We start from the raw sequence: 23,265 nt of genomic DNA, 5'->3' as shown, positions 1-23,265 counted from the left end.
CCTTCAAAACCTGCCCGTAAACATATGCCTGTGTTTAGTGTTGAACAAATTTCATTTTGCATTTATGAAAACAGGAAAGATATTTAGAGACGGAAATAGGGCAGACAGAAAAACTCAGTGGTTCCATCCTTCCATTGCACTGAAACTTTTTGTTGCCCTCCTCACACCTGATGGTGCCACTTGGGAGAGGGTGTGACATGGTAGAGGTGGAGCTCCACCACGTTGCACCTTGCAGGGTGCCAAGGAGGCCCTTACAGTTATGGAGCAGTTCTACATTGATGCTCCCGCATGCAATGAAGCATTGATGGAAACATGAAAGGTAGTCATTGCTGCGCTGTTCTCATCTCAAAAGCAAACGGCCATTGCCTAACCTTTCACCAGATTAATTCACCATGATGCACTTGGTTCTTGATAAAGCTTTTTGGGGTCATTCGATAATTCGAACTTTCGGACAATTTTAATTTTTTCCAGTCCGTTCAAGTTTGAATTAATGAGCTTTTACTGTAGTGTATACCGTGGGAGGGCTTTGGGGAGCCAGTATAACTTGCTCAGCTTGGGTGGTACTATTGGGAGCACCTCCAACTTTTAATTCGAACTGCCAACTCATCCAGAGTAAGGCCTTGGTCATGTCAGCATCAAGTGTACTAAAGGGGGTTCTCCTTAATACGAACTGCATGTGGGTGAAACAAATTTTGGTCCTCTTCTAGTTTTAATTGTCGAAAAGTGAACTGTACTGGTACTAGCATTGGTAATTACACGTGCACAGCGAATTTCATTGATGTCTGAGCATAAATAGCCAGAACAAATTAACGAATGCCACGTCCACTTTTCAGTTTAAATAGAGCTGTCCATCCCCCTGCCTCACTTTTTCTTCCTTTCCTTGTCTCCACAGGTGCAGCGGATTCCATATCGGGGCTCAAAACTGACTCACATCCTGAAGGACTCGCTGGGCGGTACGTGCCGGACACTTATGATCGCCGCTGTGACACCATCAAAGCTCAGCTACACAGACACGTACAACACGCTCAAGTACGCAGAGCGGGCGATGAAGATTGAACTACAGGTGAGCTTCAAGACTTCTCAACATTTTACAGCGACAACTATTGAAGGGCATGAACTCTGCCACCTTTCCATCTTATTTCGAACACGCCAGGCCGCTTTGCGAAAATCTGTGAATCTGCTGCACTAACCGTAGATTCTGTTGTTCTTCGGCCTTTTGCTTTCTCTTTCGAATACGCATGATGTACGGAGAAAAAAAAAGGCCGCCACTGTCTCGAAGACGAAGTAACGATCGTTAGCTGTTTGGTTTACCAGAATTGATATGAATGAGATTAATTAACCCCTTCACCGTTTTGTTATGTCAACGAATTTCTTAACAAAACTGCTTATTTTTTTTATTCCTGATTTCGATTAATATTGCAATAAAAACCATGCATTCGATCTTTAAAAAAATATTTGAAGCAAACATGAAGTCAAATTAGCATATTGAAGTTTATTATTCCTCGCAATACAGAAAACCAACTTCCTGCAGGTAATAAGCGATAAATATATTCAAGCAAGTCATCAGGTGAGCTTATAGTGGTCTAACCGGGAGCTGCGAAAAAAGGAAACCGAGGGGGTCGCGTAGGGATGTTGCTGACGTCGATCTACATCCACTGTTGTGCGCTCGCGATGTTGCATCAGAGCTGTCCTCTTCATCGAAAGAGCTGATCAACACAGCGTCATCACTATCGTCCTCGCTCCCTGAAACAATGTACACTTCGGTGTCTGAATCACCATCGTTCGAAGAAGGTGACGAGGAAGAAAAGCGTCTTTTCCGAGAAGACTGCTCAACAAAACACGCATCGGCTCCGCCGGACGCCATTTTTAAAACCCAGGTTGCCATACGAAAAAAATGTTTATGCGGTAGAAGAAAACGAAATTATCAGGTCAGTGCTGCCATCTGTTGCCTAAAATGCCATCTAAGCCCCACACGAGCGCTGCTCGTCCGAAACGCTGAAAGGAAGAACCTATTCGGCGAGGACGAGCTACAGTCGTCCAAAACGGTTTGGGGACAGTTTGGCAAGGACGAGCGCAGCTCGTCCAAAACGGTTAAGGGGTTAAAGGGAGGTACACCAATGGGAATACGAATTTGCATGTTTATATCCCCATATGATAAACACACTCACATAAATTTCATTTGTACATATTGCAACCAACTATCACACAAATCTTCACTGGCACCTTCATCAAATCTGTCCACCATATTGGACTGTAACGTCATCATTGGCACGCCGCAGGTGGTTGTTTCTACAATGGTATTGTAGATGGCGCTACAAGTCTCAATGCGAGATGTGCGTTTTCTAGTTGCTGCCACAGATGGCGCTGTGATCTTAGAGTGGTAGCAGACCCCACGAAATCTCGAAACGTGATAAGCGCCAACGCTCTTAAGATCTTGGAAACCGTAAAAGTCTTTTAAGGAACTCAGTGAGGCTTTGGAAAAAGGGGGCAAGGTAATCCAAACCTGGCATTGCGTTTGTAAAACTTTTTCTCTTTTTCTCACAGGCCAAAAAGAACATCATGAATGTCAATGTGCACATGTCCATGTACAGCGCACTCATTGAAGAGTATAAACAAAAGGTAAGCTGTTTCACGCCTCCCACGCATGTTGTACATCTTGCGTACAGTCGGCAGCGTGCTAATCTGAGCGCTGTAAGCTCGGCTACTCAATGACTGGTGTAGTGCAGTTGCTAGGGCAAATGGTATGGCTGAACGCCCTTGATCTAGCACCAGCATTTTATCTACAGCAGAGTACCTGCTCAAAACTTTCGGTTTCTTTGTGTGGCAGGGCAGCATTCAAGTGTTATAGACAGGTGTGCTAGAACCTCTGCCATCCAGAAGAGTGGCCAGAAGTTGGTCGTCATTTCTCAGCGTAACAGTTCAGTGCACAGAGTAGACACTTGGTACTGCGTACTAAACTGTGTTCATCATTGCCATCTCAGTGCTGCTGTATCTTGGTACACCATAGCTTATCGTATAAGACCCGCTGTGATGGGTCAGTGGCTATGGCATTCTACTGCTGATACCACGGCCACAGTCTTGAATTCTGGCCATGGCTGCCGATTTCAGTGGAGGCTAATGATGAAAATGCTCATGTACAAGTTAATGAACCGCAGAGGTCAAAGCAATTTGTTGTCCACTGTGCCACCCGTTACAGCCCATATGTTGCTTCAGGACATTAAACTACGTATACCTATCAATCTTCATGTGAAGTGTTCAAACCTGACTGTGATGTAAACTTCGTTAGGAGACTTTCATAGGAGGAAAGAAAATTGAGTATCCCAAAGTACCTTATTTACTCGCATAATAGGCGCACTTTTTTTCCAGAAAATCCGGCTCAAAGTTCGGGGTGCGCCTATTACGCGGGGTAAAATTTCCGGAAATTTTTCGACTCGCAAAATTGAACACACCGCGTAAACGCACTCGTGTACGGGCCGCTCCCCGTTTTTGCGAAGAAAATGTTTTTAAAAAAAAGATCTGTGTAAGGGCCGCACCGAAACTTTCCACGACACAGGCGGGAATAGCCTTTGGAATGCACGCGCCGAGGCCTCCGCGATCGGCTCCGGCTGCGCGCAACGGGCGCTTGATCGCGGAGGCCACGCACGTGCACAGGAGCTTCCAGACGCCGCCCACGGAGGGCGCCCAAGGCCAAGCTCATCATCATCATCGTTTTCCTCCGCCGCGAGCTTTCGCTATCCATATCAGCATCTCCAGCTCGTTTTTTTTTTTTTTTGTTTTGTTTTTTGTTGCTGTCAAGTGCCGGGATCTACGGTAGCGCGATAGTTCATCGTGGTTTATGGCTTTGCCGCGGAGTGTTGCTGTTTTAGCTCGACGGCCAAGCACCTTAACAGCTACTCGTCTGGGAGTTTGCTCTCGAACACGGCATGCATGCGGCAGGTCGGAAAATACGACGTGGCCGAGAAGTGCGGCAGTTGCGACTGCGGCGTCCCTAAATTTTCGTACGCGACTCCAAGCGCCGAGGTTTTCGTGGGCCTAAGTCGGGAACGTTTCCGGCTGGAGATGAAGCTTTCCAAACAGACATTTAAAGTGAGCATCCCTGAAAACTGTGTGCGGCTGTTCTACGCGATGTCGTATGTGCTGTGGGTCCGCAGCAGCACTAGTAGGGACTAGTAGTCAGTTCAGCAAAAACTTTGTTAAAATAAAGATTGGGAAGCGGGGGGTGGCGAAGTGTCGGCTTGCAATCGTGTAAATACAGTATTGATCACAGTGCCAAGTTCGGGGTGCGCCTTTTATGCGCGGAAATAAAAAAAATCTGATTTTTCGCGCCCTAACTAGGGGTGCGCCTATTATGCGAGTGCACCTATTACGCGAGTAAATACGGTATGTTTGGCCATTTCAGACACCATATGCTGAATTGTGTACATTGTGAACTGGTCGCTTTATCTGGGAGTGTGCTATGCCTAGGAGCGAATTCTTTATTTCAGATGAATTCAACTTTCTTCTTATTGCAGCTGAGGGGCTGTTTTGTATGTTAGCACTGCTTCTCTGAACAGTGTGTTTGGTAGTGTGTTCTTGAGGATGGTCTTTTTCATTTGTACAGATTTTATTGTGGGGGTGTTTCAAATATCTTGTGCATCTTTGAAAAAAAAATGAGATTCCTCATGCACGCATTGACAAGCCATATTTTGGTATTGCAGTTTTCGAGCGTTATGATGCTTTATACAAGACAGAAAGTCCATTGTCTATTTTGACGTCTGTGTAGTCCGTTTAGATGGAAAGAATTTGGTTTTGAAGAGGTACGGTAGGTGCTGCCTGAAAGTGTTAATACCTGTCTCACATGAGGACTTTACATCAGCTTATATTTGCGGTCAACTTTTTTTTTTTTTTTGCTGGCAAAAGCATTTTGTTGGGGGGTAGACTTTTTTTCTGCAGCAGTATGTAGCAATCACAAAGTTCGTCTAATAAAGGTAGCATGTTCCCACAATGGAATTCCTTGCCTTGGTCCCATTCCTATGCTGTGTCAGTTAATTCGAATATTTTTCATGGTCCCAGTGATCTTGAATTAACGCGATTTTACTGTGCCTAGTTATTTTTGTCCCAGTCAGAAACCATATGAATACTTAAGGGGGGACACTGGTCTTGAAAAAAAAATTTTTATTAATGAAGTCAGTTACGAAATCTTCAGGGCATATGTATTTTTGTGGGCTGATTCGAAATATGTCATTTAATTTCATGTAAAACAATTCCTTGAGCACTTATGCACTTTTTATGCTAGCATTTTGCGGAGAGTTTTGAAGAAAATTTGCTGCGGGAAACTCTCTGAAATGTATGCCTTTGGGTTCTCTTGACACCAAGGAATACAATAAGGGTGAAATTGTCTTCCTGCCTATCATAGAACTTAAGTTATAGAGTTTTGAAGTTGTCGCTTCAGAGATGAGAAGGAAAATGTGTATTCCTGTGTCTGAAGTTGCAGCTTCAGTACCCTATTACTCAAGTTCTATGAGAGCCAGGATTATAATTTTACCCTTATTGTATTCCTTGGTGTCAAGAGAACCCAATGGCATACACTTCAGCGAGTTTCCTGCAGCAAATTTTCTTCAAAACTCTCCGCAAAATACTTGCATAAAAAGTGCATAAGTGCTCAAGGAATTGTTTTACACGAAATTAGATGACATATCTAGAATCAGCGTACAAAAATACATGTTCCCTGAAAATTTCATAACTGTGACTAAACTAATAAAATTTTCTTTTCAAGACCAGTGTCCCCCCTTAAAAAGAGGTGTTACTTGTTTTAAAAGGGGTGTTTGTCAGATTGGGACACAGAAGGTAGGTGCTTTGCAATTGACTGGCCAGTAACACATTCTTGTCGTTTTTTCCGGCAGGTCGACGGCCTACAGCGCAAGCTGGACAGCGCCGAGAGTGATAAGGCGGCACTTGCGACCAAGGTGCAAGAGCTCGAAAAGAGCTTGGAGTTGGCGATGGCAAGCCGTGACGCCTTACCACAGGCCCCTCCAGCAGTCGGCAGCGCGGCCATGACCAAGCCGTCCACGCCAGTCATGTCACCGGAGATGAGTCCGGCCAGTCCCGAGACCGAGTACTACGTCAATGCGGCGCAAAAGATCTACGGGGTGCGCGCTAAACTCATGGAGCAGATTTGGGAACACGAGGCGGTGATCCGCACGAGCTTGGTGAGTGTCGGGTCATCGTCCAGGGAAACTGCCCGAATTTCTGACTGTGCAGTAGTTACTTTCTGGTTGTAACTTTCTCGTTGTACCGAGTTTACGACCGTGCAGTAGTTACTTTCTGGTTGTACCTTAGTTGCCAAATTTCTTTGGAGGAGAAATTCTAGAGGCCCGTGTACTGTGAGATGTCAGTGCACGTTAAAGGTGCACTGAAGAGGAACCTGAACTCATCTTTTTGCCGCGGGAACTCGATCCACACATTCCTAGCATTCTTAGAAACAGTGACTTATTGCCCTGTGTGGCCGATTTCCCCAATTAAAACGAATTAACGTCCGGCTCCCGCCCTTTTTTTTTTTAATTCTGCCTCGTACGGTGGGCGGAGTCGACCAACGCGTGGAGTGCCTTGCAGCCAGCTCCGTGGAGGCTTTGCTTTCGCTTTATTTTGTTTTTTAGGTTTCCATGAATAAATAGTTTCATTCGCAGATAATATAGCCGCAAAATAAGCCCGAAGAAATAAAAATACGCGCGGACTATTTGGTACTACGGACTACTATGTATTACTCCGCCGATGGCAGAGCGGCAAGCCGCCACGGGACTGGGTGAAAGGCGCTCCACGCATTGGTCGGCTCCGCCCACCGTACGCGGGAGAATTAAAAAAAAAAGGTGGGAGCCGGACGTTAATTCGTTTTAATTGGGGAAATCGGCCACACAGGGCAGTAAATCGCAGTTTCTAAGAAAGCTCTGAACGTGTAGACCGAATTCCCGCGGCAAAAAGACAAGTTCAGATTCCTCTTCAGTGCACCTTTAAGGAACCCCACGTGGTCGAAATTTCTAGAGCCCTTCACTATGGCGTCCCTCATAGCCTGAGCCACTTTGGGACGTTAAACCCCATAAACCAAACCAAACCAGTTCTAAGATAAGAGGCGGGTTCAGGTGGATGACGCATGACGTTATCTTTTACGTCCATTTAATGTGCGTGATTGAATACTGGAGAAGAAAGAAAAAAAACTGCGACTTTTTTTTCTGATTTTTTTCTAGGTAAAAGAAAACTGGAAGCAGCAAGTTGCGAGAAGTCTTAGGATACTGCACGAGGATTCAGCCAAGGTGAGCGTGCGCTTTACAGGGTGGAGGTGAACGTAAGTGTGAGCTCCACAAAGCTTGGGTGTGCCACCGGGGTGGACTGGGGTGTACTCGTGAAGGCAGGGTGTAATGGTACACCAATCCCGCATGCAATAAATAGAATCCTGGTCTTAAAAATCTGCGAAAAATATTCATGTCATCCAAGGCGGACCAAATCCACGTGCAGAAACACAGGAAATGCCTTTATGTTGATCTGTGTGCGGCTGACAGGATTTAGTTACGGCTGTTTTAGTTACACCGGTCAACGGTTACAGCGGATTTAGTTACACCGGTCACAGCGGCACCACGACTCATTGCTCATGGTGTGTACTACGTAACTGTCACTATCGTGTGGTTGCGCGTAAGAGTGTTCAGAACACCCAAAATTCTGTAAATTGTACAGTCTGCATGCCATGTGCAAAGCTGAACGCCTTGACGACACTGCCGTTTTCTGAAATTTAAAAAAAACTGGGCTTGCCTTTGATTTTGATAGGCTTCGACTTCAGAATTTAGCTATGTACCCTAAAAATACCAAGAATAGGAAGGTTAGTTAACTTTTTAGTTAATTAATCATCTTGTTGTGGCACTCTGTCGCGTAAATAATGTCTGTCCTACAGTACCGTCAACCCGTAGAAACTGAAGTGGAGTGTCTTTGCCTGTCATTAAAAAAAAATACTGTATTAACCCTTTGAGGGTTGAATTATTTTGAAGAAAACTTTCCCAGGTGGTCAGATTACTTTATTGCGGATCTTGAATCTACAAAATGTATATAATCGAGAATGAATAGTAAAAAAAAGTTAGGAACAGTACTTTGGTGACAGCATCACTCACAACTGGAAAATGTTCAATAGAATAGAATAGCAACGGTGATAAGCAAGCTAAGAGCAGCACCAATAAAGATAGAAATCAACTTTCGCCGCCTCTGCAAAACAGTGCCCACAAAGAGAAAACACGTTTCGCGCGACTTCGTTGCGATCCCGCGGCGGAATCGAAACCACGTAGGCGCGTTGCCACAGAGGGCGAGAATACCTCGCGAGCAACGGTGATAAGCAAGCTAAGAGCAGCGCCAATAAAGATAGAAATCAACTTCGGCAGCCCCTGCAAGATAGTGCTGACAAAAAGAAAACTCAAATTTCGCGTGACTCCGTTGCGATCACGCGGCGAAACCAAAACTACAAAAGGGGTGTTCCCGCAGTCTGTGCCGCCGCGCTAAAGCTAGACATAAGTTCTTCTTATCTCCGTAAGAAGGCAGCACAAAATTCAAACACTTCTTGTAAGTCCTAAGAGGTGGCAGCACCCCCCAGTGAGCACGCATTGTTCTTTTGGCGCAAAATTTTAAACGGAAGATCGAAACCGTACCCGTACGGCAAAGACCTTGCGGGACAGAAAACCGCCGCCGTACATATACGGCAAAAACCTTCAAAGGGTTAAAAAAATAGACTGTATTAAATAATTGAAACCCCCAGTATATGGAAGCAGCAAGACTCTCGTATGAGTCAAAGCCCTGTCTTGTTACAGCGTTGCAGTCTGAATGAGTTTCAAAAACTTCAGGCTGTTGAATGCAGGTTTGATGAAAGGTCGCTTATACGGTGGTACGGCTGCTTTCTAGGTGGTGGGTTTCTGGCAAGAGCCTAGCGATACTGTCCACGCTGCTGTCGGGAATCCGTTACGTCAAGTCATGATTTGCTAGTGCAAGCACCAGCGTGTGCATATAATTGTTGTCTTCCGAGGATGAACCGGGGATAAGATTGCTAGTTTATTAGTGTGCTAGCACTTATAGAAGTGTAGTGCGTTTTCCCTTAATTTAGCCGTTGGGTGTCTGGTTGTCTGGGGCCTGTTTTGTGGCAGGCTGCTCACCTGCCCACGGGGGGCTAGACTGTAATATATATATATATATATATATATATATATATATATATATATATATATATATATATATATATATATATATATATACAGGGTGTTTCACCTAAGACTTTCTGCAATTTTTAAAAATAAGCTATTTGAATTAGATGCGCCCTTTTTCTGGCATAGCATTGTCAGTGGTGTAGTACATCATAATGCAGCTAAGACGTGCTAACTAGCAGGATTGTTAACCAATATTTAATAGTTAACTTTTACACTATTACCATTGGGCTCCTTAATTATTGAGAGGCATGTAGCACACCGTAAGTAATGTCCATATCCGTTTTTAGAATTTCGAGAACGCGATTATCCTCGGCGCTGTGGCCCAACAAATTTCGCCTACATCGCGCCAAAATACATGCGGTTTGAGAAGCTTACAGGCAAAGCAACCTCTCCAGTGAACCTAACTCGTCGAAATAGCCAAAATTTGTTGGGCCACAGCGCCGAGGATAATCGCGTTCTTGAAATTCTAAAAACGGATATGGACATTACTTACGATGGGCTACATGCCTCTCAATAATTAAGGAGCCCAACGGTAATAGTTTAAAAGTTAACTATTAAATATTGGTTAACAAGCCTGCTAGCTAGCACGTCTTAGCTGCATTATGATGTACTACACCACTGACAATGCTATGCCAGAAAAAGCGCGCATCTAATTCAAATAGCTTATTTTTAAAAATTGCAGAAAGTCTTAGGTGAAACACCCTGTATATATAATTAAGCAGAAAAGGGAAGGGGAATGAGGGGCTCGTTATACATGTGAGAGAAGCCAACAGCCACAGAAAGCAAGGGAACACAGGGGATTTTTTTTTTTTTTAATATTTATTCACTTTCTGGTGTTGATCAATGGAGACTATTACTGAATGTGTTATCACTGGAGTTAGCGAATCCTTTAACTTGTCGCCACGACTTGTTCCAAGCATTCTTAGAAACCTCGATTTATTGCCCTGTGTGGCTGATTTTTCTAATTAAATCGAATTAACGTCCGGCTCCCGCCTTTTGTTTTTAATACTCCCTCGTACGGTGGGCGGAGTCGACCAACGCTGGGAGTGCCTTTCACCCAGTCCCGTGGCGGCTTGCCTCTCTGCCATCGGCGGAGTAATACGTAGTAGTCCGTAGAAGCAAATAGTCCGCACGTATTTTTATTTCTGCGGGCTTATTTTGCGGCTATATTATCTGCGAATGAAACTATTTATTCACGGAAACCTAAAAAAACAAAATAAAGCGAAAGCAAAGCCTCCACGGAGCTGGCTGCAAGGCACTCCACGCGTTGGTCGACTCCGCCCACCGTACGAGAGAGAATTAAAAACAAAAGGCGGGAGCCGGACGTTAATTCAATTTAATTAGGAAAATCAGCCACACAGGGCAATAAATCGCAGTTTCTAAGAATGCTCAGAACGTGTAGATCGAGTTCCCGCGGCAAAAAGACGAGTTCAGATTCCTCTTCAGTGCACCTTTAAATATAATTTATTAGGAAAGCAGAAGAAAAAAAATCCCCTGTGTTTCCCTTAGTTTCTGTGGCTGTTGGCTTCTTTCATATTTATAACGAGCCCCTCATTACCCTTCCCTTACCTGGTTAACTGCTTAACGAGGGCCCCGGTTCTGGCAGCCATGATGCCATAGGAAGCATAAGAGGGTCCTCACACAGCTTCCACCCTCACCGTTCGATGATGTTCTATGTCACACCAGTGGAAACTCACGATGTACTACGTCCGCCGCTTAAGAACGTGGGTGGCGCGTGTGAACACTCTCAATGTTAGGTCCCCTGTAAACATAACTACCCCTGAAAGCAGAAGATTTGACAGCCGTCGCCGCAGCTCAGTTGGTAGAGCACCGGACGCGTAATTTGGAGGTCGTGGGTTTGGATCCCACCGGCGGCATGTGGTTGCTTTTTCTTTTTCTTCTGTTTTCCTAATCAATTATCTTTAAGCAATAACATATTCAGTAATATTCTAAATTGATATGTATATATATATATATATATACATATACATTGAGCCTTTTGAGATTGAGCTGCCACTTGACACTCTGCAGGTTGCTAGATTTTATATTGTTTATATATATATATATATATATATATATATATATATATATATATATATATATATATATATATATATATATATATATATATATATATATATATATATATATATATTGAGATTGAGCTGCCACTTGACACTCTGCAGGTTGCTAGATTTTAAACCTGCAGAGTGTCAAGTGGCAGCAAAATCTAGCAACCTGCAGAGTGTCAAGTGGCAGCTCAATCTCAAAAGGCTCTTCGGGAAGAGCACCCTGGACGCAACCCAAGTCCGACCGATGGCAGCACCGGCCATAGGAGGGCAGTGGCGCATCGCTTGTCCACTGCGTCAGGAGTAGTATAAAGACTCCCCAGGGATTTATAAATGTAGAGAATGACCAGTTCCGCATATATGGACATTGACGAGTCCAGTGCCGCTATCCGAACAACTGCCATCCATGAACACCGGATCTGAACACCAGAACCGAAGTGAAAACCGAATTGCTAACGCACCTAATTCACATTGCCAAGCAGCGCAAGTAATCGGCGCAATATTGGAAATAGTGTTTCACTTTGTAAAACTGGCCTTTGCCAATACATTTCCATTGTTCGGCCGATTACCGGTGCTGATTGGGTTCGGCCTAACCACTCAAATCTGCCATCATTTTTTTTTTTTTTTCTGTTCCCCCTCTATCCAGGAGGCTGAGAAACTCGACAACTTCCTGCAAGCTCAAGCCTCGAAGCGCTTTGCAGCCAAGGAGGCACTTAATGCGCTGCATGCCAAGAGGCGCGTCAACTTTGAGTGTGGGGAAGAGCTGGCCAGCAAAGCTGCTGCGGCAGGATGCACAGAGGTGAGTGTAAACTCTCCCCTGCCTCCATCAACAGTTCCTGTTGTCTGGCTCTGGTCAAGTGCAGGGTTTTGCAGGGTTTTCAAATGCGGGGAGACAATTTCTTCATTTCATGCTTTCTTTTTTCTTTAAATGGCGCGCGAAACATCGCGTGGAATTGGTCTATGCCCGGTAAATGACTTATGATTGAAATAAGGAGCAGATCTTAGCCTCAGCAGCCGAGCGTTGTAACCGCTGCTTTCAACATTGGGGTTCTGAATCTCTACTGCGACACCTACATTTGAGTGAGGACGAAATCTAAAGAGCCTGTTGTCTTTTGCAATGTCTAAGGACGTTGTGGTCAAAGCCTCGTGTGGTCGAATTTTAGTCCTAAGCCCTCCGCTACTGCATCATTCATATGCCGCTTGCGGCTTTGGAATGTTAAAGGGACACTGAGAGGAAGTAGTAGTAGTAGTAGTAGTAGCGGTTAATTTAAAAATAATAATAAAAGGAAGGAAAAGGTTTTTGTCAGCCCCGGCATCTGCCATTGCTATTAGAAGCTCCCGGGCTGGGCCAGCACAAATCGAGGGTTAGCAGGCAGAATGGAGAAATGAAATGAAAGAGGTAAGGGGACAGGCAGAAAGGATAGGAGGGAGAGAGGTACTATATACGAGTATTCTATTTACGCTATAGCATATGTACAGGTATGGCACGTGTGATGTCCATTGAGAGGAACTGCAATTCTTGTTCTTGGTAAAAATCAGTTGTTTGCCTTATGCTGCGTTGATGTTTGCTCGGCAGTGAACGACTCACTTATCGCTGGGAATATTAGTTTTAAGGGGCGGAGGTATATTTTTTGTTAGCACTGTTTTGAAGAAAAAAAATAATAATAATAATAAGGGCAACAGCATTTCCCTGTTTATCATTTTCTCAAATATCTTTTTCGTAATGAACAGATATTCAATACTTGATGCCATTTTTTCTTTATATTCGTGTTCGATTTGTATCCAAAAATTTCAGTATTCACACACCCCTAGGTATAACTTAGTCCAAAAGACTGCAGCCAGTCTCACATGCATGTTTTGCAGCGACGGCTGTCAAGGGCACATCTCTCAGTTGTACAGTGTTGGCCACGCCACGGATCTATGGCACCCTCATGCACAGAGGGCGCCACCTCACCTTACAGCATCATCATCATCAGCCTGGCTGCGCCCACTGCAGGGCAGAGGCCTCTCCCATGTCTCACCGCACACAGCAATCGCTGAATCTTGCATTGCTCAAGCATAATCGCCCAGCAGTCAGTTCTTTTTTTTTCTTCGCCTTCCTAGTTCATTCTCGCCACTGGCAAGCAGTTCCGTCGTCTCGGTCCAACCGAGGTGAGCAAAGGTCGGGACTTCAGTTCGGACTTCTTGCCGCGTCGCAGGTGTTGAATTCCGAGGTGGCTGCCCTGGAGCAGGCTGTGGAGTTGGTCGAACTCCGGGGCCAGAAGGAGACTCTTGCACAGCTGGCCGAGACCCTGGGCCAGGAGTGCAGCCACTGGGAGGGACTCAACTCCGTGGCCCTTCCCCACCTGCAGAACCTCTACTCCGTCATCAAGGGGCGGGACTGGTGCAGCATGGACCAGCGCGAAGCCCACGCGGCCGTCATCAAGAAGGTGGGCCCGCGCTTTCCTTCGTACGTGGTTGGGTAAAGCTGAAGTTTATTAAACTCGAATGGGTTTCAATCTGAATGTGTTTTTAAATTTATCATGTTTAAAGCCTGATGTGTTTCAGAATGAGTGTGTTTCTGAGGTACTATCGGGGACAAAAGTGGTACTATACTCCACGTGGCGGGAGCCGGAGCAACGGAAAACTGCGGCATTTTGGCGAGCTAAACCACGAAATGTTGAAACAAGCCAAGCGACATGCCTGCTGATAACAAAGGTCCTGATAACATTGGCTGTCTCGATCCCAGATGCCACCTGGAGATGGCGCTGCAACGCCGTTTGCCATTGCTCCGGCTCCTGCCACGTGGAGTATACTTTGTCCCTGATAGTACTTCTAACTGGATGTGCTTTCACCTGAAGTGTTTCATTCTGTAAAGTGCTAATTTTGGGCCTATGAAATGTGAATTTAAATCCGGTATAATGTGTCCTAGTGCTACTGCCGAACTGTACATAGAGGGGGCCGGGCTTCGTCAAGCCGCAGTGATGCGGCTTTTCCCCGTCACCGTCTTTTCTCCTTGAGGGAGAAAATAAAGTTGATTTGAGGGTGTGCTAGGCTTCTGCAGTGCCATTGGGGTACTATCGCGGAAGTGCCCATGTTGAGTCCGTTGAAAGGAGCATTGAAATATTGAGAGCCGTCAAGTGTAATGTCACACTCATTACACGTTGGGAAGAAAGGGATATAAAAACTTAAAACCAATAGTTTTCGCGTATCATGAATTGCACATGCTGTTAATGGAAGTAATATGGTAGCATCGTATTTACACAATTGTAAGTCGACCCCCCCTCCATATTGCATGTCAGGAAAAAAAAAACCTCTACGTCTTGTCCTTGTCTGCCGCGCCGAAGCATTTCTTGAAGTATAGATCACGAACTGGCCTACAAAACAACCCTGCTAAAAAAAAAAAACCTTCAGCCTTCAATCAGAACCGCACTCACTTAAAATTTGTGCTTTTGTTCGCATGTTGCTTCTGTGCATGTGTTGCTGCATGTAACTTAAACCTGTTGGCTGCACCTAACGCCATCTTGTGAAGTCATATGCGGACCTGCGAGTGAACATCAGGATTCAACCTGTGACTGCAGTGTGCCCAAGTGTCTCCAGAAATTGGAAAGCCATTGATTCGACGAGCAAGTGCCCATGCGACAGATATAACTGTGTATTGCTATTTTTAAGGCGAAAGCCTTTGAGCGCTCATGCTCATGGCCATGACTCTGTCCATCTGTCCGTTACATCTAAAGTGAAAGTTGTAACTAGTCATTACTGGTCACAAGTCATGACTAGTTAGTCATCATGACTAGCCAATCCAAGTCACTCTACAGCCGCCTCATGTGTGCCTACAGCCGTCGTCTCGTTGGTGGCAAGGCTTTCGCCTTGCGCACTTCAGATCGTCAAAGTGCCCCTGAATTTTTTTTATATTATCGGCTGTCTCACGGGGTTCCTTACATGGTGTTGTAGGCCAAAGGTCGCGGTGTCACGTGGGCCGACGAACAGGAAATGGTGGATGGGGCGCCGGACCTGGCAACCCTGCTGCATGCCCCCGACTGGCGGCTGCCGACCACAGTTCGGCGTAAGTCAGCATCGGTGCCTCCCAGCACGGTTGAAGACTCCTCTGAAGGTGAGCTTTTCCTGCTATCCGCAGCTGTGCAGTCACTCTTAATGTACTGTACATATCACACTCGATATGAGCCACAACACTGAGTGTGGCAGGAACTCAGTTCTTGAAGCCGTGTGAGCCCAGCCGTGCTGGAAATCGATGCACTCAGCTGTTGATGCAAAGAACAAAGTGCACTGAATGTTCATGCAAGCTGGGTGCTCTGTTTGAAGGCTCACTGATTTTCTATAAAGCGGAAACTTAGTTGGTTCGCTTCAGCTGCGTTGCAAGTCATATTGAGTGCCATAGTAGCACATTTGCGTGAGCCTGGAATAAGCTTCATTTGTAAGTTTGTGCCAGGTCTGTTCTGTCGGTCTCGCAATAATCTAGATAGTGCACCCCTTCTCGTTCATACCTTCCTGGTGTCGTGTGTAGCCTTGATGTGTCCTTTGTCGTCCGATAGGCCTCGAATAGGCCTGAGGAAAGTAAACTAGGAACTAGTAAACTGAGGAAGTAAACTAATGTATTTACTTGTATAATGTATGTGTTCGCATAATGAACCCCTCTACTTTGGTTTTTGTAATGAAGGGTCTGCACATTTGAACCAGCGACTTCTTCAAAAGATCTCAAATGTGGTATGCGTCCATACTTCAGTCTTTTTGGCCCATAAGAAAACTTGAATCAAGCTTGGTGTAGTAGTTGACTGATTGAAAAGACTCGCAAGTCCAGCCATTTTTTCAGACTTTGTCTTTCCCGCCAAACTTGGGCACGGCGAACTGGGCACCCATGCTTTTAAAAACACTCGGAACACTGTGGAAGCCTATTAGCGAAAAATAAAAACACACTGAATGCCTTGTGTTATAGTTCTGCGTGCAAAAGCCACTGCGCGGCGTAACAATATGGTACATAGGTGCACCGTTGTCCGTTTGTCAGCCCTTAAAGAGCAACTGCACCACTTTTTGAGAATTCCAAGATATTCTAGGATTCAAATCTGTAGAGACTGTAGGTAAAGCATGCGTAGTGTTCTTGCGCTAGCATTTAAAATAGTGACGTAATCGACGATTGAATTTTAGGCTTCTCCTCAAAGCACCAGAGGAATGCGGTTGAGCTCAGTGTGACATCACAGAAGGGTAGATGTCAAATTACTGTTATCGTCAACCACACCCTGCTATGCCTCGGATGCTGTCAAACAATGCTCAACAGGCTTTTTCTTCGGTGGCATTGGTTTATTTTCCTTCGAAGCCAGCATTTATGCGTCGGAAATGCATAGACACGCTCGATGACATCATGCATCCCCCACTTGGCGCTGTGCACTGCGGAGAAGCTTGGAGACCGTCGCGATTTTCATCAGCGATTACATCCCCATTTCAAATGCTAGCCCAAAAGGACTTCGCATGTTTTACCTGCGAGTTTCACACATTCGGCCCGTTTAAGCTCGTCAATTTCTAAAACCTATGCAGTTGTCCTTTAAACCGAGTGGGACACATATGTCCCACTTTCCTAAAGAGTGTTAAGAATTTCGTGTTCTGGATTCTACCCTGCAGTGTTATCTAGATGGGCATAGAAGCTGTCACTTTTTGGGCAGCAGGACAAACTACCTGCCAGGCTTCTCCATGTCACATCGTGGAAACTTTGTCGTAGGTTCCGCAGGCGACATGACCTTTGTGCGCCTTCCGCACGGCTCCCCGCATCCGCGGCGACACCGGCGCAGTAGAAGCAGCGATGCCGTTGCAGCCCCTGTGCAGCCTTCCTGGAGCCCCTCAGTGCCATCCACGTCTACTGCTAACGACACATTCGTGAGCCGGACGCCACGGCTGCAAACCTTCGAGCCCAGTGAGCATCTCTCTTGCATTCAGTTTGCCATTAGCTGCTGAGGTTGCCCGGCCTTCTTTGTAGCTTTTTGCTTGTAGCCATTTATAAAATTTCCTTCCTCTCGCATTGCTAGCTAGAACTATGCTTTTTCACATATTAGCAAAAATCTGTAGAAAACAATTCTCCTTTACCTTGAGCTTGGCACATGATAGCCTTAGCAGCTTATGCGCCACTAAACTCAACACAACACAGTTTGCCATTAGCTGGATGAAGTCGATCCAAAAGGCTATTCATAATCCAAAAGGCTAAAGAACTTTCACTGCTCGGCATGCCCTGCAGATTGTCTGTGGATTTGGCTTATGAGTCTTTGCTTTGTGTTATCCGCCAGCTTCAGCGATGCTTTTGTTCGGGTCTCAGTGTAACAGAGCGCCCTGGCATCTGATCGCACGTCGCACGCGGGTGTAGTAGGGTTGTGCGAATGAAGCTCATGGGTCGTTTTGTTAGTTACAATTACAAGGTACCATACATATCACTTTGACTGCACAAGAATGCCACACATATCGCACTGTGTGTGTGCGTGTGTGTGCGCGCGCACGCGCACACAATTCACACACAACACACACAATTCACACACAACGAATAATGTTCGCCACACACGACGCGCGCGCGCACACACACACACACACACACACAATTCACAAACAACGGATAATGTTCGCCAGAAAAGAAATGAAGGATGCATTCCAAAAAAAGAAAAAAGCCGGAAAAAGTCTGCCGAATTTTCGAAAAATGGAAACTGAAACTCCAGCCCTTACATATAGTGTAGGAAGATGCCACAGGGTCTGTGAGGACCCTGTGTGCATAGCAGTCATGCTTGAAATACGCCTCAACAGCTAGTAACGTGCCGTGCCATAGACGCGGCAGTTTTGCCATGAGCTTACATGTGAAACAAAATTTTGCCTGAGGCTGTACTCCTGTGTCTAAATGATTCAGTGCTCATGGATCTGACAAAAACATTAGAAGCTTTTCCCCATTTCCCCCTCCTCCCCCCTCTTCCCCTCCCCAGAAGTGCACTGCTTGACAAATGTTGACAGTCACTTTCGTTCCAGTTTCACCAGTTCGACGCAAGTTCACGAAGTATCGACCTTCTGGAGTCCACAAAGAGAACAGTGGTGTGCGGGCCAACTTTGGTGAGTTTTTCTATTAACGCTTTTGCTGTCACCAAAAGCGTTCCGGTTTCTATGGCAGTCTTAACTGTTCAGCGCAATTGATGGAAACACTTTAAAAGAAAGATTTTGTCAGAAGAATGGATCATTGCCTTCAATATTTTACCATTTTCCAATTTTCAAAGTTTTTTGTGAGAATGTTGGGCATGATCAGACTCTAGTGCCTCAAGTGCCACGACTCCGGCAGCAACACACTCACACACTTGTGAAGAGTCACGCTACTGCACCTGTCAAAATATGTCAAAAGCATTACCATATTTGTACTAATATAATGCAAGTTTTTGTTTCCTTAAATTGTCTGCTTCAGAAAGCACTTTGCATTATATTTGGACCCAAGCTATGAGTATTACCCGAATTTTTTTTTCTGCCGTTCTTTGACCCCCACAGTGAGCTCGTCCACGCTGCTTGTGAGCTGCGAGGAAAAGCAAACTTGTCATCGAGGCGAAGCACACGGCACGCAGTAGCGACAAAGTTGCTACAAATGTGGAAAGAAAGTATTGCCAGCCGTTAGGAAAAACTGCAGCGAAAGTACCGTGAGAAGTACAGAAAGGAAAAAAGAGGCGAACGGGTACAGAACTGTGCGGCCCGGAACACTAACACACGAAGTAGCGAGGGAAGAAACGGCAACATAGAGGGTGTTGGTTCAGAAAATGCTTTCCGTGGAATATTTCCAATATTTTGTTTTCGATTCACGGAATTTTATTTTTTTGGCCGCAGAAAAGTGGGGGCCTTAAAGAAGCTGTAAAAGGGGCTCTAATAAAGTTTCGATATGTCAGGATGTTAAAGGACGCCGCTTCACGAATCTCCTCCAGCAAAAATTTTTTGATGTACTTTGTCGAAGCTGAGTTACGTGTACTCAAAATTTGAATTTCAGCGTCTTTGCGCCTTCCCCACTCCTTTCGACACATTTTTCACGCTAGAAGGTCGGCGCTGCTCCGCTGGCCCCACTTCTGGGGGGGGGGGGGAGCTTCCTGATCCGCCGGAGCTATGCCACTTATCGGCCCTGGCCATGGTAGCTGCCTGACATCTGACAGAATCTTGACCGATAGCCATCTCTTAACTGGCATACGCAGGAAGGTACTAACATGAAACCGTCGCCGGAAAGAGCTCACCAACTTTCGCGCGGGATTGTGGGTTCTCTGCTACGTGTAGAAGCGTATTATTTGGCCCAGGTGTTCATGACAACTCAGTGCAGTTATTGAGTTTATGTGCTCTCCTCAAAAGGTGTTTCAGAGCCCCCTTAAGCATTGTTACGCTTAAAGGGGTTCTGAAACACCTTCTGAGGAGAGTGAAACATTATGCAGTGAAACATAACAAACTAAAGCGGTATGTTGCAACGAGTTTGCGTGGTGATTTGTGCCCACTTCTGGCTCTCAGCTGTGCCGGGCGTGTCTACCAGCAACCAGCGGCCAGTGAGGGGCCAGATGCGCAAAAGCCTGAGCACCTCCAGCATCAACAGGCAGACTCCATCATCTCGGGTCTCGGTGCTGACAAGCGTCAGGGGTCATCAACAACAACCACGCGTCTACCATCTGCACGGCGGCCGTTTCAAGTGAAGGCCTCGGCTCGGCGGAGAGTGTAGTGTGTCCAGGAAAACTCCGGTTTTCATCTAAACCTACGCGAGTGCGACAGCAGTGTTCACGGGATCACGGCGGACGAGACGGTCGCCCGGAATCTTGTGCTTCTGAAACCAGACCATCCAGCTTTGCACGGATGCTGCGTTGCCTTGCTCGCACGTTCAGAGGACTTCCCAGTTTCGACTTTGGAAGCAACTGTGACGTGCAAGATTGCTGCACCGACAAGAACGGCAAACCAACCTGGCAACGTTCACACAGCAGCTACACGGTGGCTGCCATGAAGTTTGGATGGCGTTTTATTTTAGCCGCGCTTTCTTTTAATCGCAGAGGTTTTTATCTTAATTCTTTTATCCTTGATGACAGTATCGCGTTTCTGCGTACTTTCACAATGTGGTTCCTTGGTTGAGGGCGCAGATGTAATGGCTGAGTGATAAGGCAAGCATCTTCAGTGCCAAGGCTCTCAGAAGTCAGTAAAGGTACGCGAACGCGCATTCCGATCTCTCTATGCATGATGGACGGCTCGTGAAACCAAATGTGAAAGGATTGGGACCGGCGGCGTGTTTGTGTGTGCTTTGGTGTGTGTCTCAAGGGTTTCGAGAGTGGAGAGTTCAAAATTGAGCTGTGCCTACAGCAATGAGGATGGATGGACACAAGAAGTGTGAAGAATTATATCTGCAAAGACCAGTTCAGAGACGCATTGTGCCTGTTTAGTTTGTGTGTGCTGTCCAGCATTCCATCCCATAGGCATATGCTTCGAGTGAACTCTTAACAGTGTGTTTGTGTGTGTGTGTGTGCGCGCGCTCTGAAAGCATATTCTACGTTCGCCTGGAGACTGAAGGGGCCTGAAGGACTAAAGCATTGGAGCTCAGTGGAGATGCCCTTATGGACAGTTTCGCTTTTTCAAAATTTTTTTTTTCTCTAGTGTGAATTGTGAATAGAGGTACAAGGGCATGCATTTTGCAGATCAAAAGAGCCTTTGATTTCCTCTTTTGTTTTTTTTTTAATTGTTCTTAATTAACTTGGCCTCATAGATAGTGTAATATCGTGCAAGGGCCGCACCCCACCTCGTTTTGGACTAAAAACTTTTTCAAAAAATTCCTTTTTTTAAACTCATGTATGCTGCTTCAAAATTCATCCCCGAACTAAAAAAAAATTCGGTCCTTGCACGACATTATACGATATTATATGACCATGATATGGTACGCGCCTTTCATTTTTGCAAACTCTGTGCAAAGCCTTAGAAACGCTTTACCTGGGGGTGGGGAAGAACGAAGAGGAGAGTGAAGTAAGTTTATATTGGTAGTTGTAACATGAGCTGCATTATTCTTTTACATGTATCCTCCAGTGGGAGGTAGTGTTTTATTTAATGACTATTTTGCATTCGCAATTTGTGTTCTGCATTCTTGAATCGTCCTGATGTATAGACGCATAAAACATTGCTGCGTAGAGCACCTTTGGCGTGGTCACTGCCTAGAACACAATGGTATTGTCGGCAGCCACAGGTTATCATCATCAGACCACTTGACAGCGCACAAATTTACAGCTCTTATCACTGTAGCGATGTGATAAGAAGTGCTTTCTATGCATTTCGCTCAGCGTTGACTAACTAGGTGGGTCTAGCCACTTTGGAACGTAGTGCCACGTGTATATTTTTAAATACCGAGCGCTTCAATTAATCTGCACAGTGATACAGCCAGTAGATACACCTCATACTAAGCAGCCTTTTCGCTCAAACGCCTTTATCGCCATTGCCTTTGTGGTGCATGCAATCATTGTTTTAGTTGCGGCTGGTGCGGGCTTTTCCTATTTAAATTTAGATTGATGTTGCGACTTCTGTCCCTTCTTATCCAACATGCATGCAGACCCATAGCACGTCAAGAAATGCTAAAATATTGACTGGCTGTGCTGTGTAACAGTCTGCAATGAACAATTAATGTTCACTTAGTCCCAAACTAAAGCAGGTAAAAGGAACAGTGGGGGCTTGGGATGTGCATGGATTTAAAGGGGCCCAGAAACACAATCTTAGTTAACTGTTTTGCCTGTTGATTGCCTACAGTGAGTTATAATGGTGCTATTAGCGTCGGTAATACCGCGTACATTCAGTTTTTTAATATTTTAATGTCCTCCCAAAAACAACTTCATGGCTCTGATGGTGTCGCCACACAGTGGCGGGTTTTTAGCAGCGGATATGACATCACCTGGCGCAATCTTGATGACCGGACAAACAATAAATATTCTGCAAATTGTGTGAATAAATAGAGACACATTTTGTCACCTGTGTGCATTTTATATGAGATCAACAAAAACAATTTGTTTGTCTTAGATAAAAGCCCTGCAAAGCAAGTAAAATAAATACACCACCAGGGGCGCTCTGGCATGGAAACAACGCTGCCAGTCTCACAGAGCAGGCAACCATGGAGTAAAAACTTCCGCGACGTGCTCTGGCTGGCTGTTTTGATTGGTTGCGCCAGGTGCCGTCATTGGGAGAGCGAAATAGGAGTGGGAAGCCCCGCCAAAATAGAGTTGAGGGCAGCGTTTTGTTTGCTTGTATTTTGAAATTTCTTCACTGAATAACGCCCGTTCCTGTGCATCGATTCCTGTAATTCTTTTTGAATCAGCATCTGTGTGACATAAAGAACCCACCTGAAGCATAGCCGGTATTCCCTCAGGCAGTGTTTCGCAGCGCGCTTGGCGAACTTCAAAAAAGCACTGCTAGGTCCCCAACGGTTGAGCGGAATTCATTTTGTGCTTCAGTGATACCTGGTTACCACCATGCTTCAAAATCCAGGACACTGATTTGTCCGAAATTTGTAAATTACTTAAATGGACGAAAAGGGGCTTCAGAGGGCCACTGCCATTTTGAAGCCATTGTTTGTAAGTGCTGCCTTTGCTAACTGCCAGAAATTGGCGGCCGGCGGGCAGCTTTGTAGCATAATTTTGAAGAATGCTGGATACGCCTCTGTTTTAAGGGGCACGTGTAGAAGTGTTCATAGTGTGTGTAACTTGTATGCATGTTTGTACTGGCTATGTGAAGAATACTCGTTCACCCTTGATTTTGACTTCTGCGAGCATAGTACTTTTTACTGCAAGCAAGGCCAGTCTTTTTTTTTTTCTTATCAAGGGCGGTGTAGTTTTTCATACATACTAAGTTAAGACAAGTGCCCAGAACAGATGCTGGCTTTTGTACAACAGTGGTCCGATGTCATTGCTGTCACTGCCCTCAACTGTCATGCGGCTAGATTGTGATTGTGAGTTATCTATGTGTAAATAACACCAACACAAAACCAGGGGTAGAGACAAGGG

The 23,265-nt window shown here is 45.4% G+C and overlaps 1 protein-coding gene across 1 annotated transcript in view; it reads left to right on the top strand.

Annotated features, from left to right (window-relative positions):
* LOC149330750 (uncharacterized) overlaps nt 1-23,013 on the top strand; it is a 36,724-nt gene extending 13,711 nt beyond the window's left edge. Inside the window, exons 7-16 of the mRNA XM_089561406.1 lie at nt 893-1,063; nt 2,545-2,619; nt 5,883-6,188; nt 7,221-7,286; nt 11,925-12,077; nt 13,477-13,707; nt 15,212-15,371; nt 16,989-17,180; nt 18,269-18,349; nt 19,763-23,013. Coding sequence (XP_089417532.1) covers nt 893-1,063; nt 2,545-2,619; nt 5,883-6,188; nt 7,221-7,286; nt 11,925-12,077; nt 13,477-13,707; nt 15,212-15,371; nt 16,989-17,180; nt 18,269-18,349; nt 19,763-19,941 — 1,614 coding nt within the window. The 3' untranslated portion in view covers nt 19,942-23,013. The remainder of the gene's footprint in view (nt 1-892; nt 1,064-2,544; nt 2,620-5,882; nt 6,189-7,220; nt 7,287-11,924; nt 12,078-13,476; nt 13,708-15,211; nt 15,372-16,988; nt 17,181-18,268; nt 18,350-19,762) is intronic.
* The last annotated feature ends 252 nt before the right edge of the window (nt 23,014-23,265 follow it).

This window comes from Amblyomma mixtum, chromosome 9, assembly GCF_055824585.1.
Source record: "Amblyomma mixtum isolate Tamu chromosome 9, ASM5582458v1, whole genome shotgun sequence".
NCBI lineage: Eukaryota > Metazoa > Arthropoda > Arachnida > Ixodida > Ixodidae > Amblyomma > Amblyomma mixtum.
This window is presented reverse-complemented; position numbering and strand designations above follow the sequence as displayed.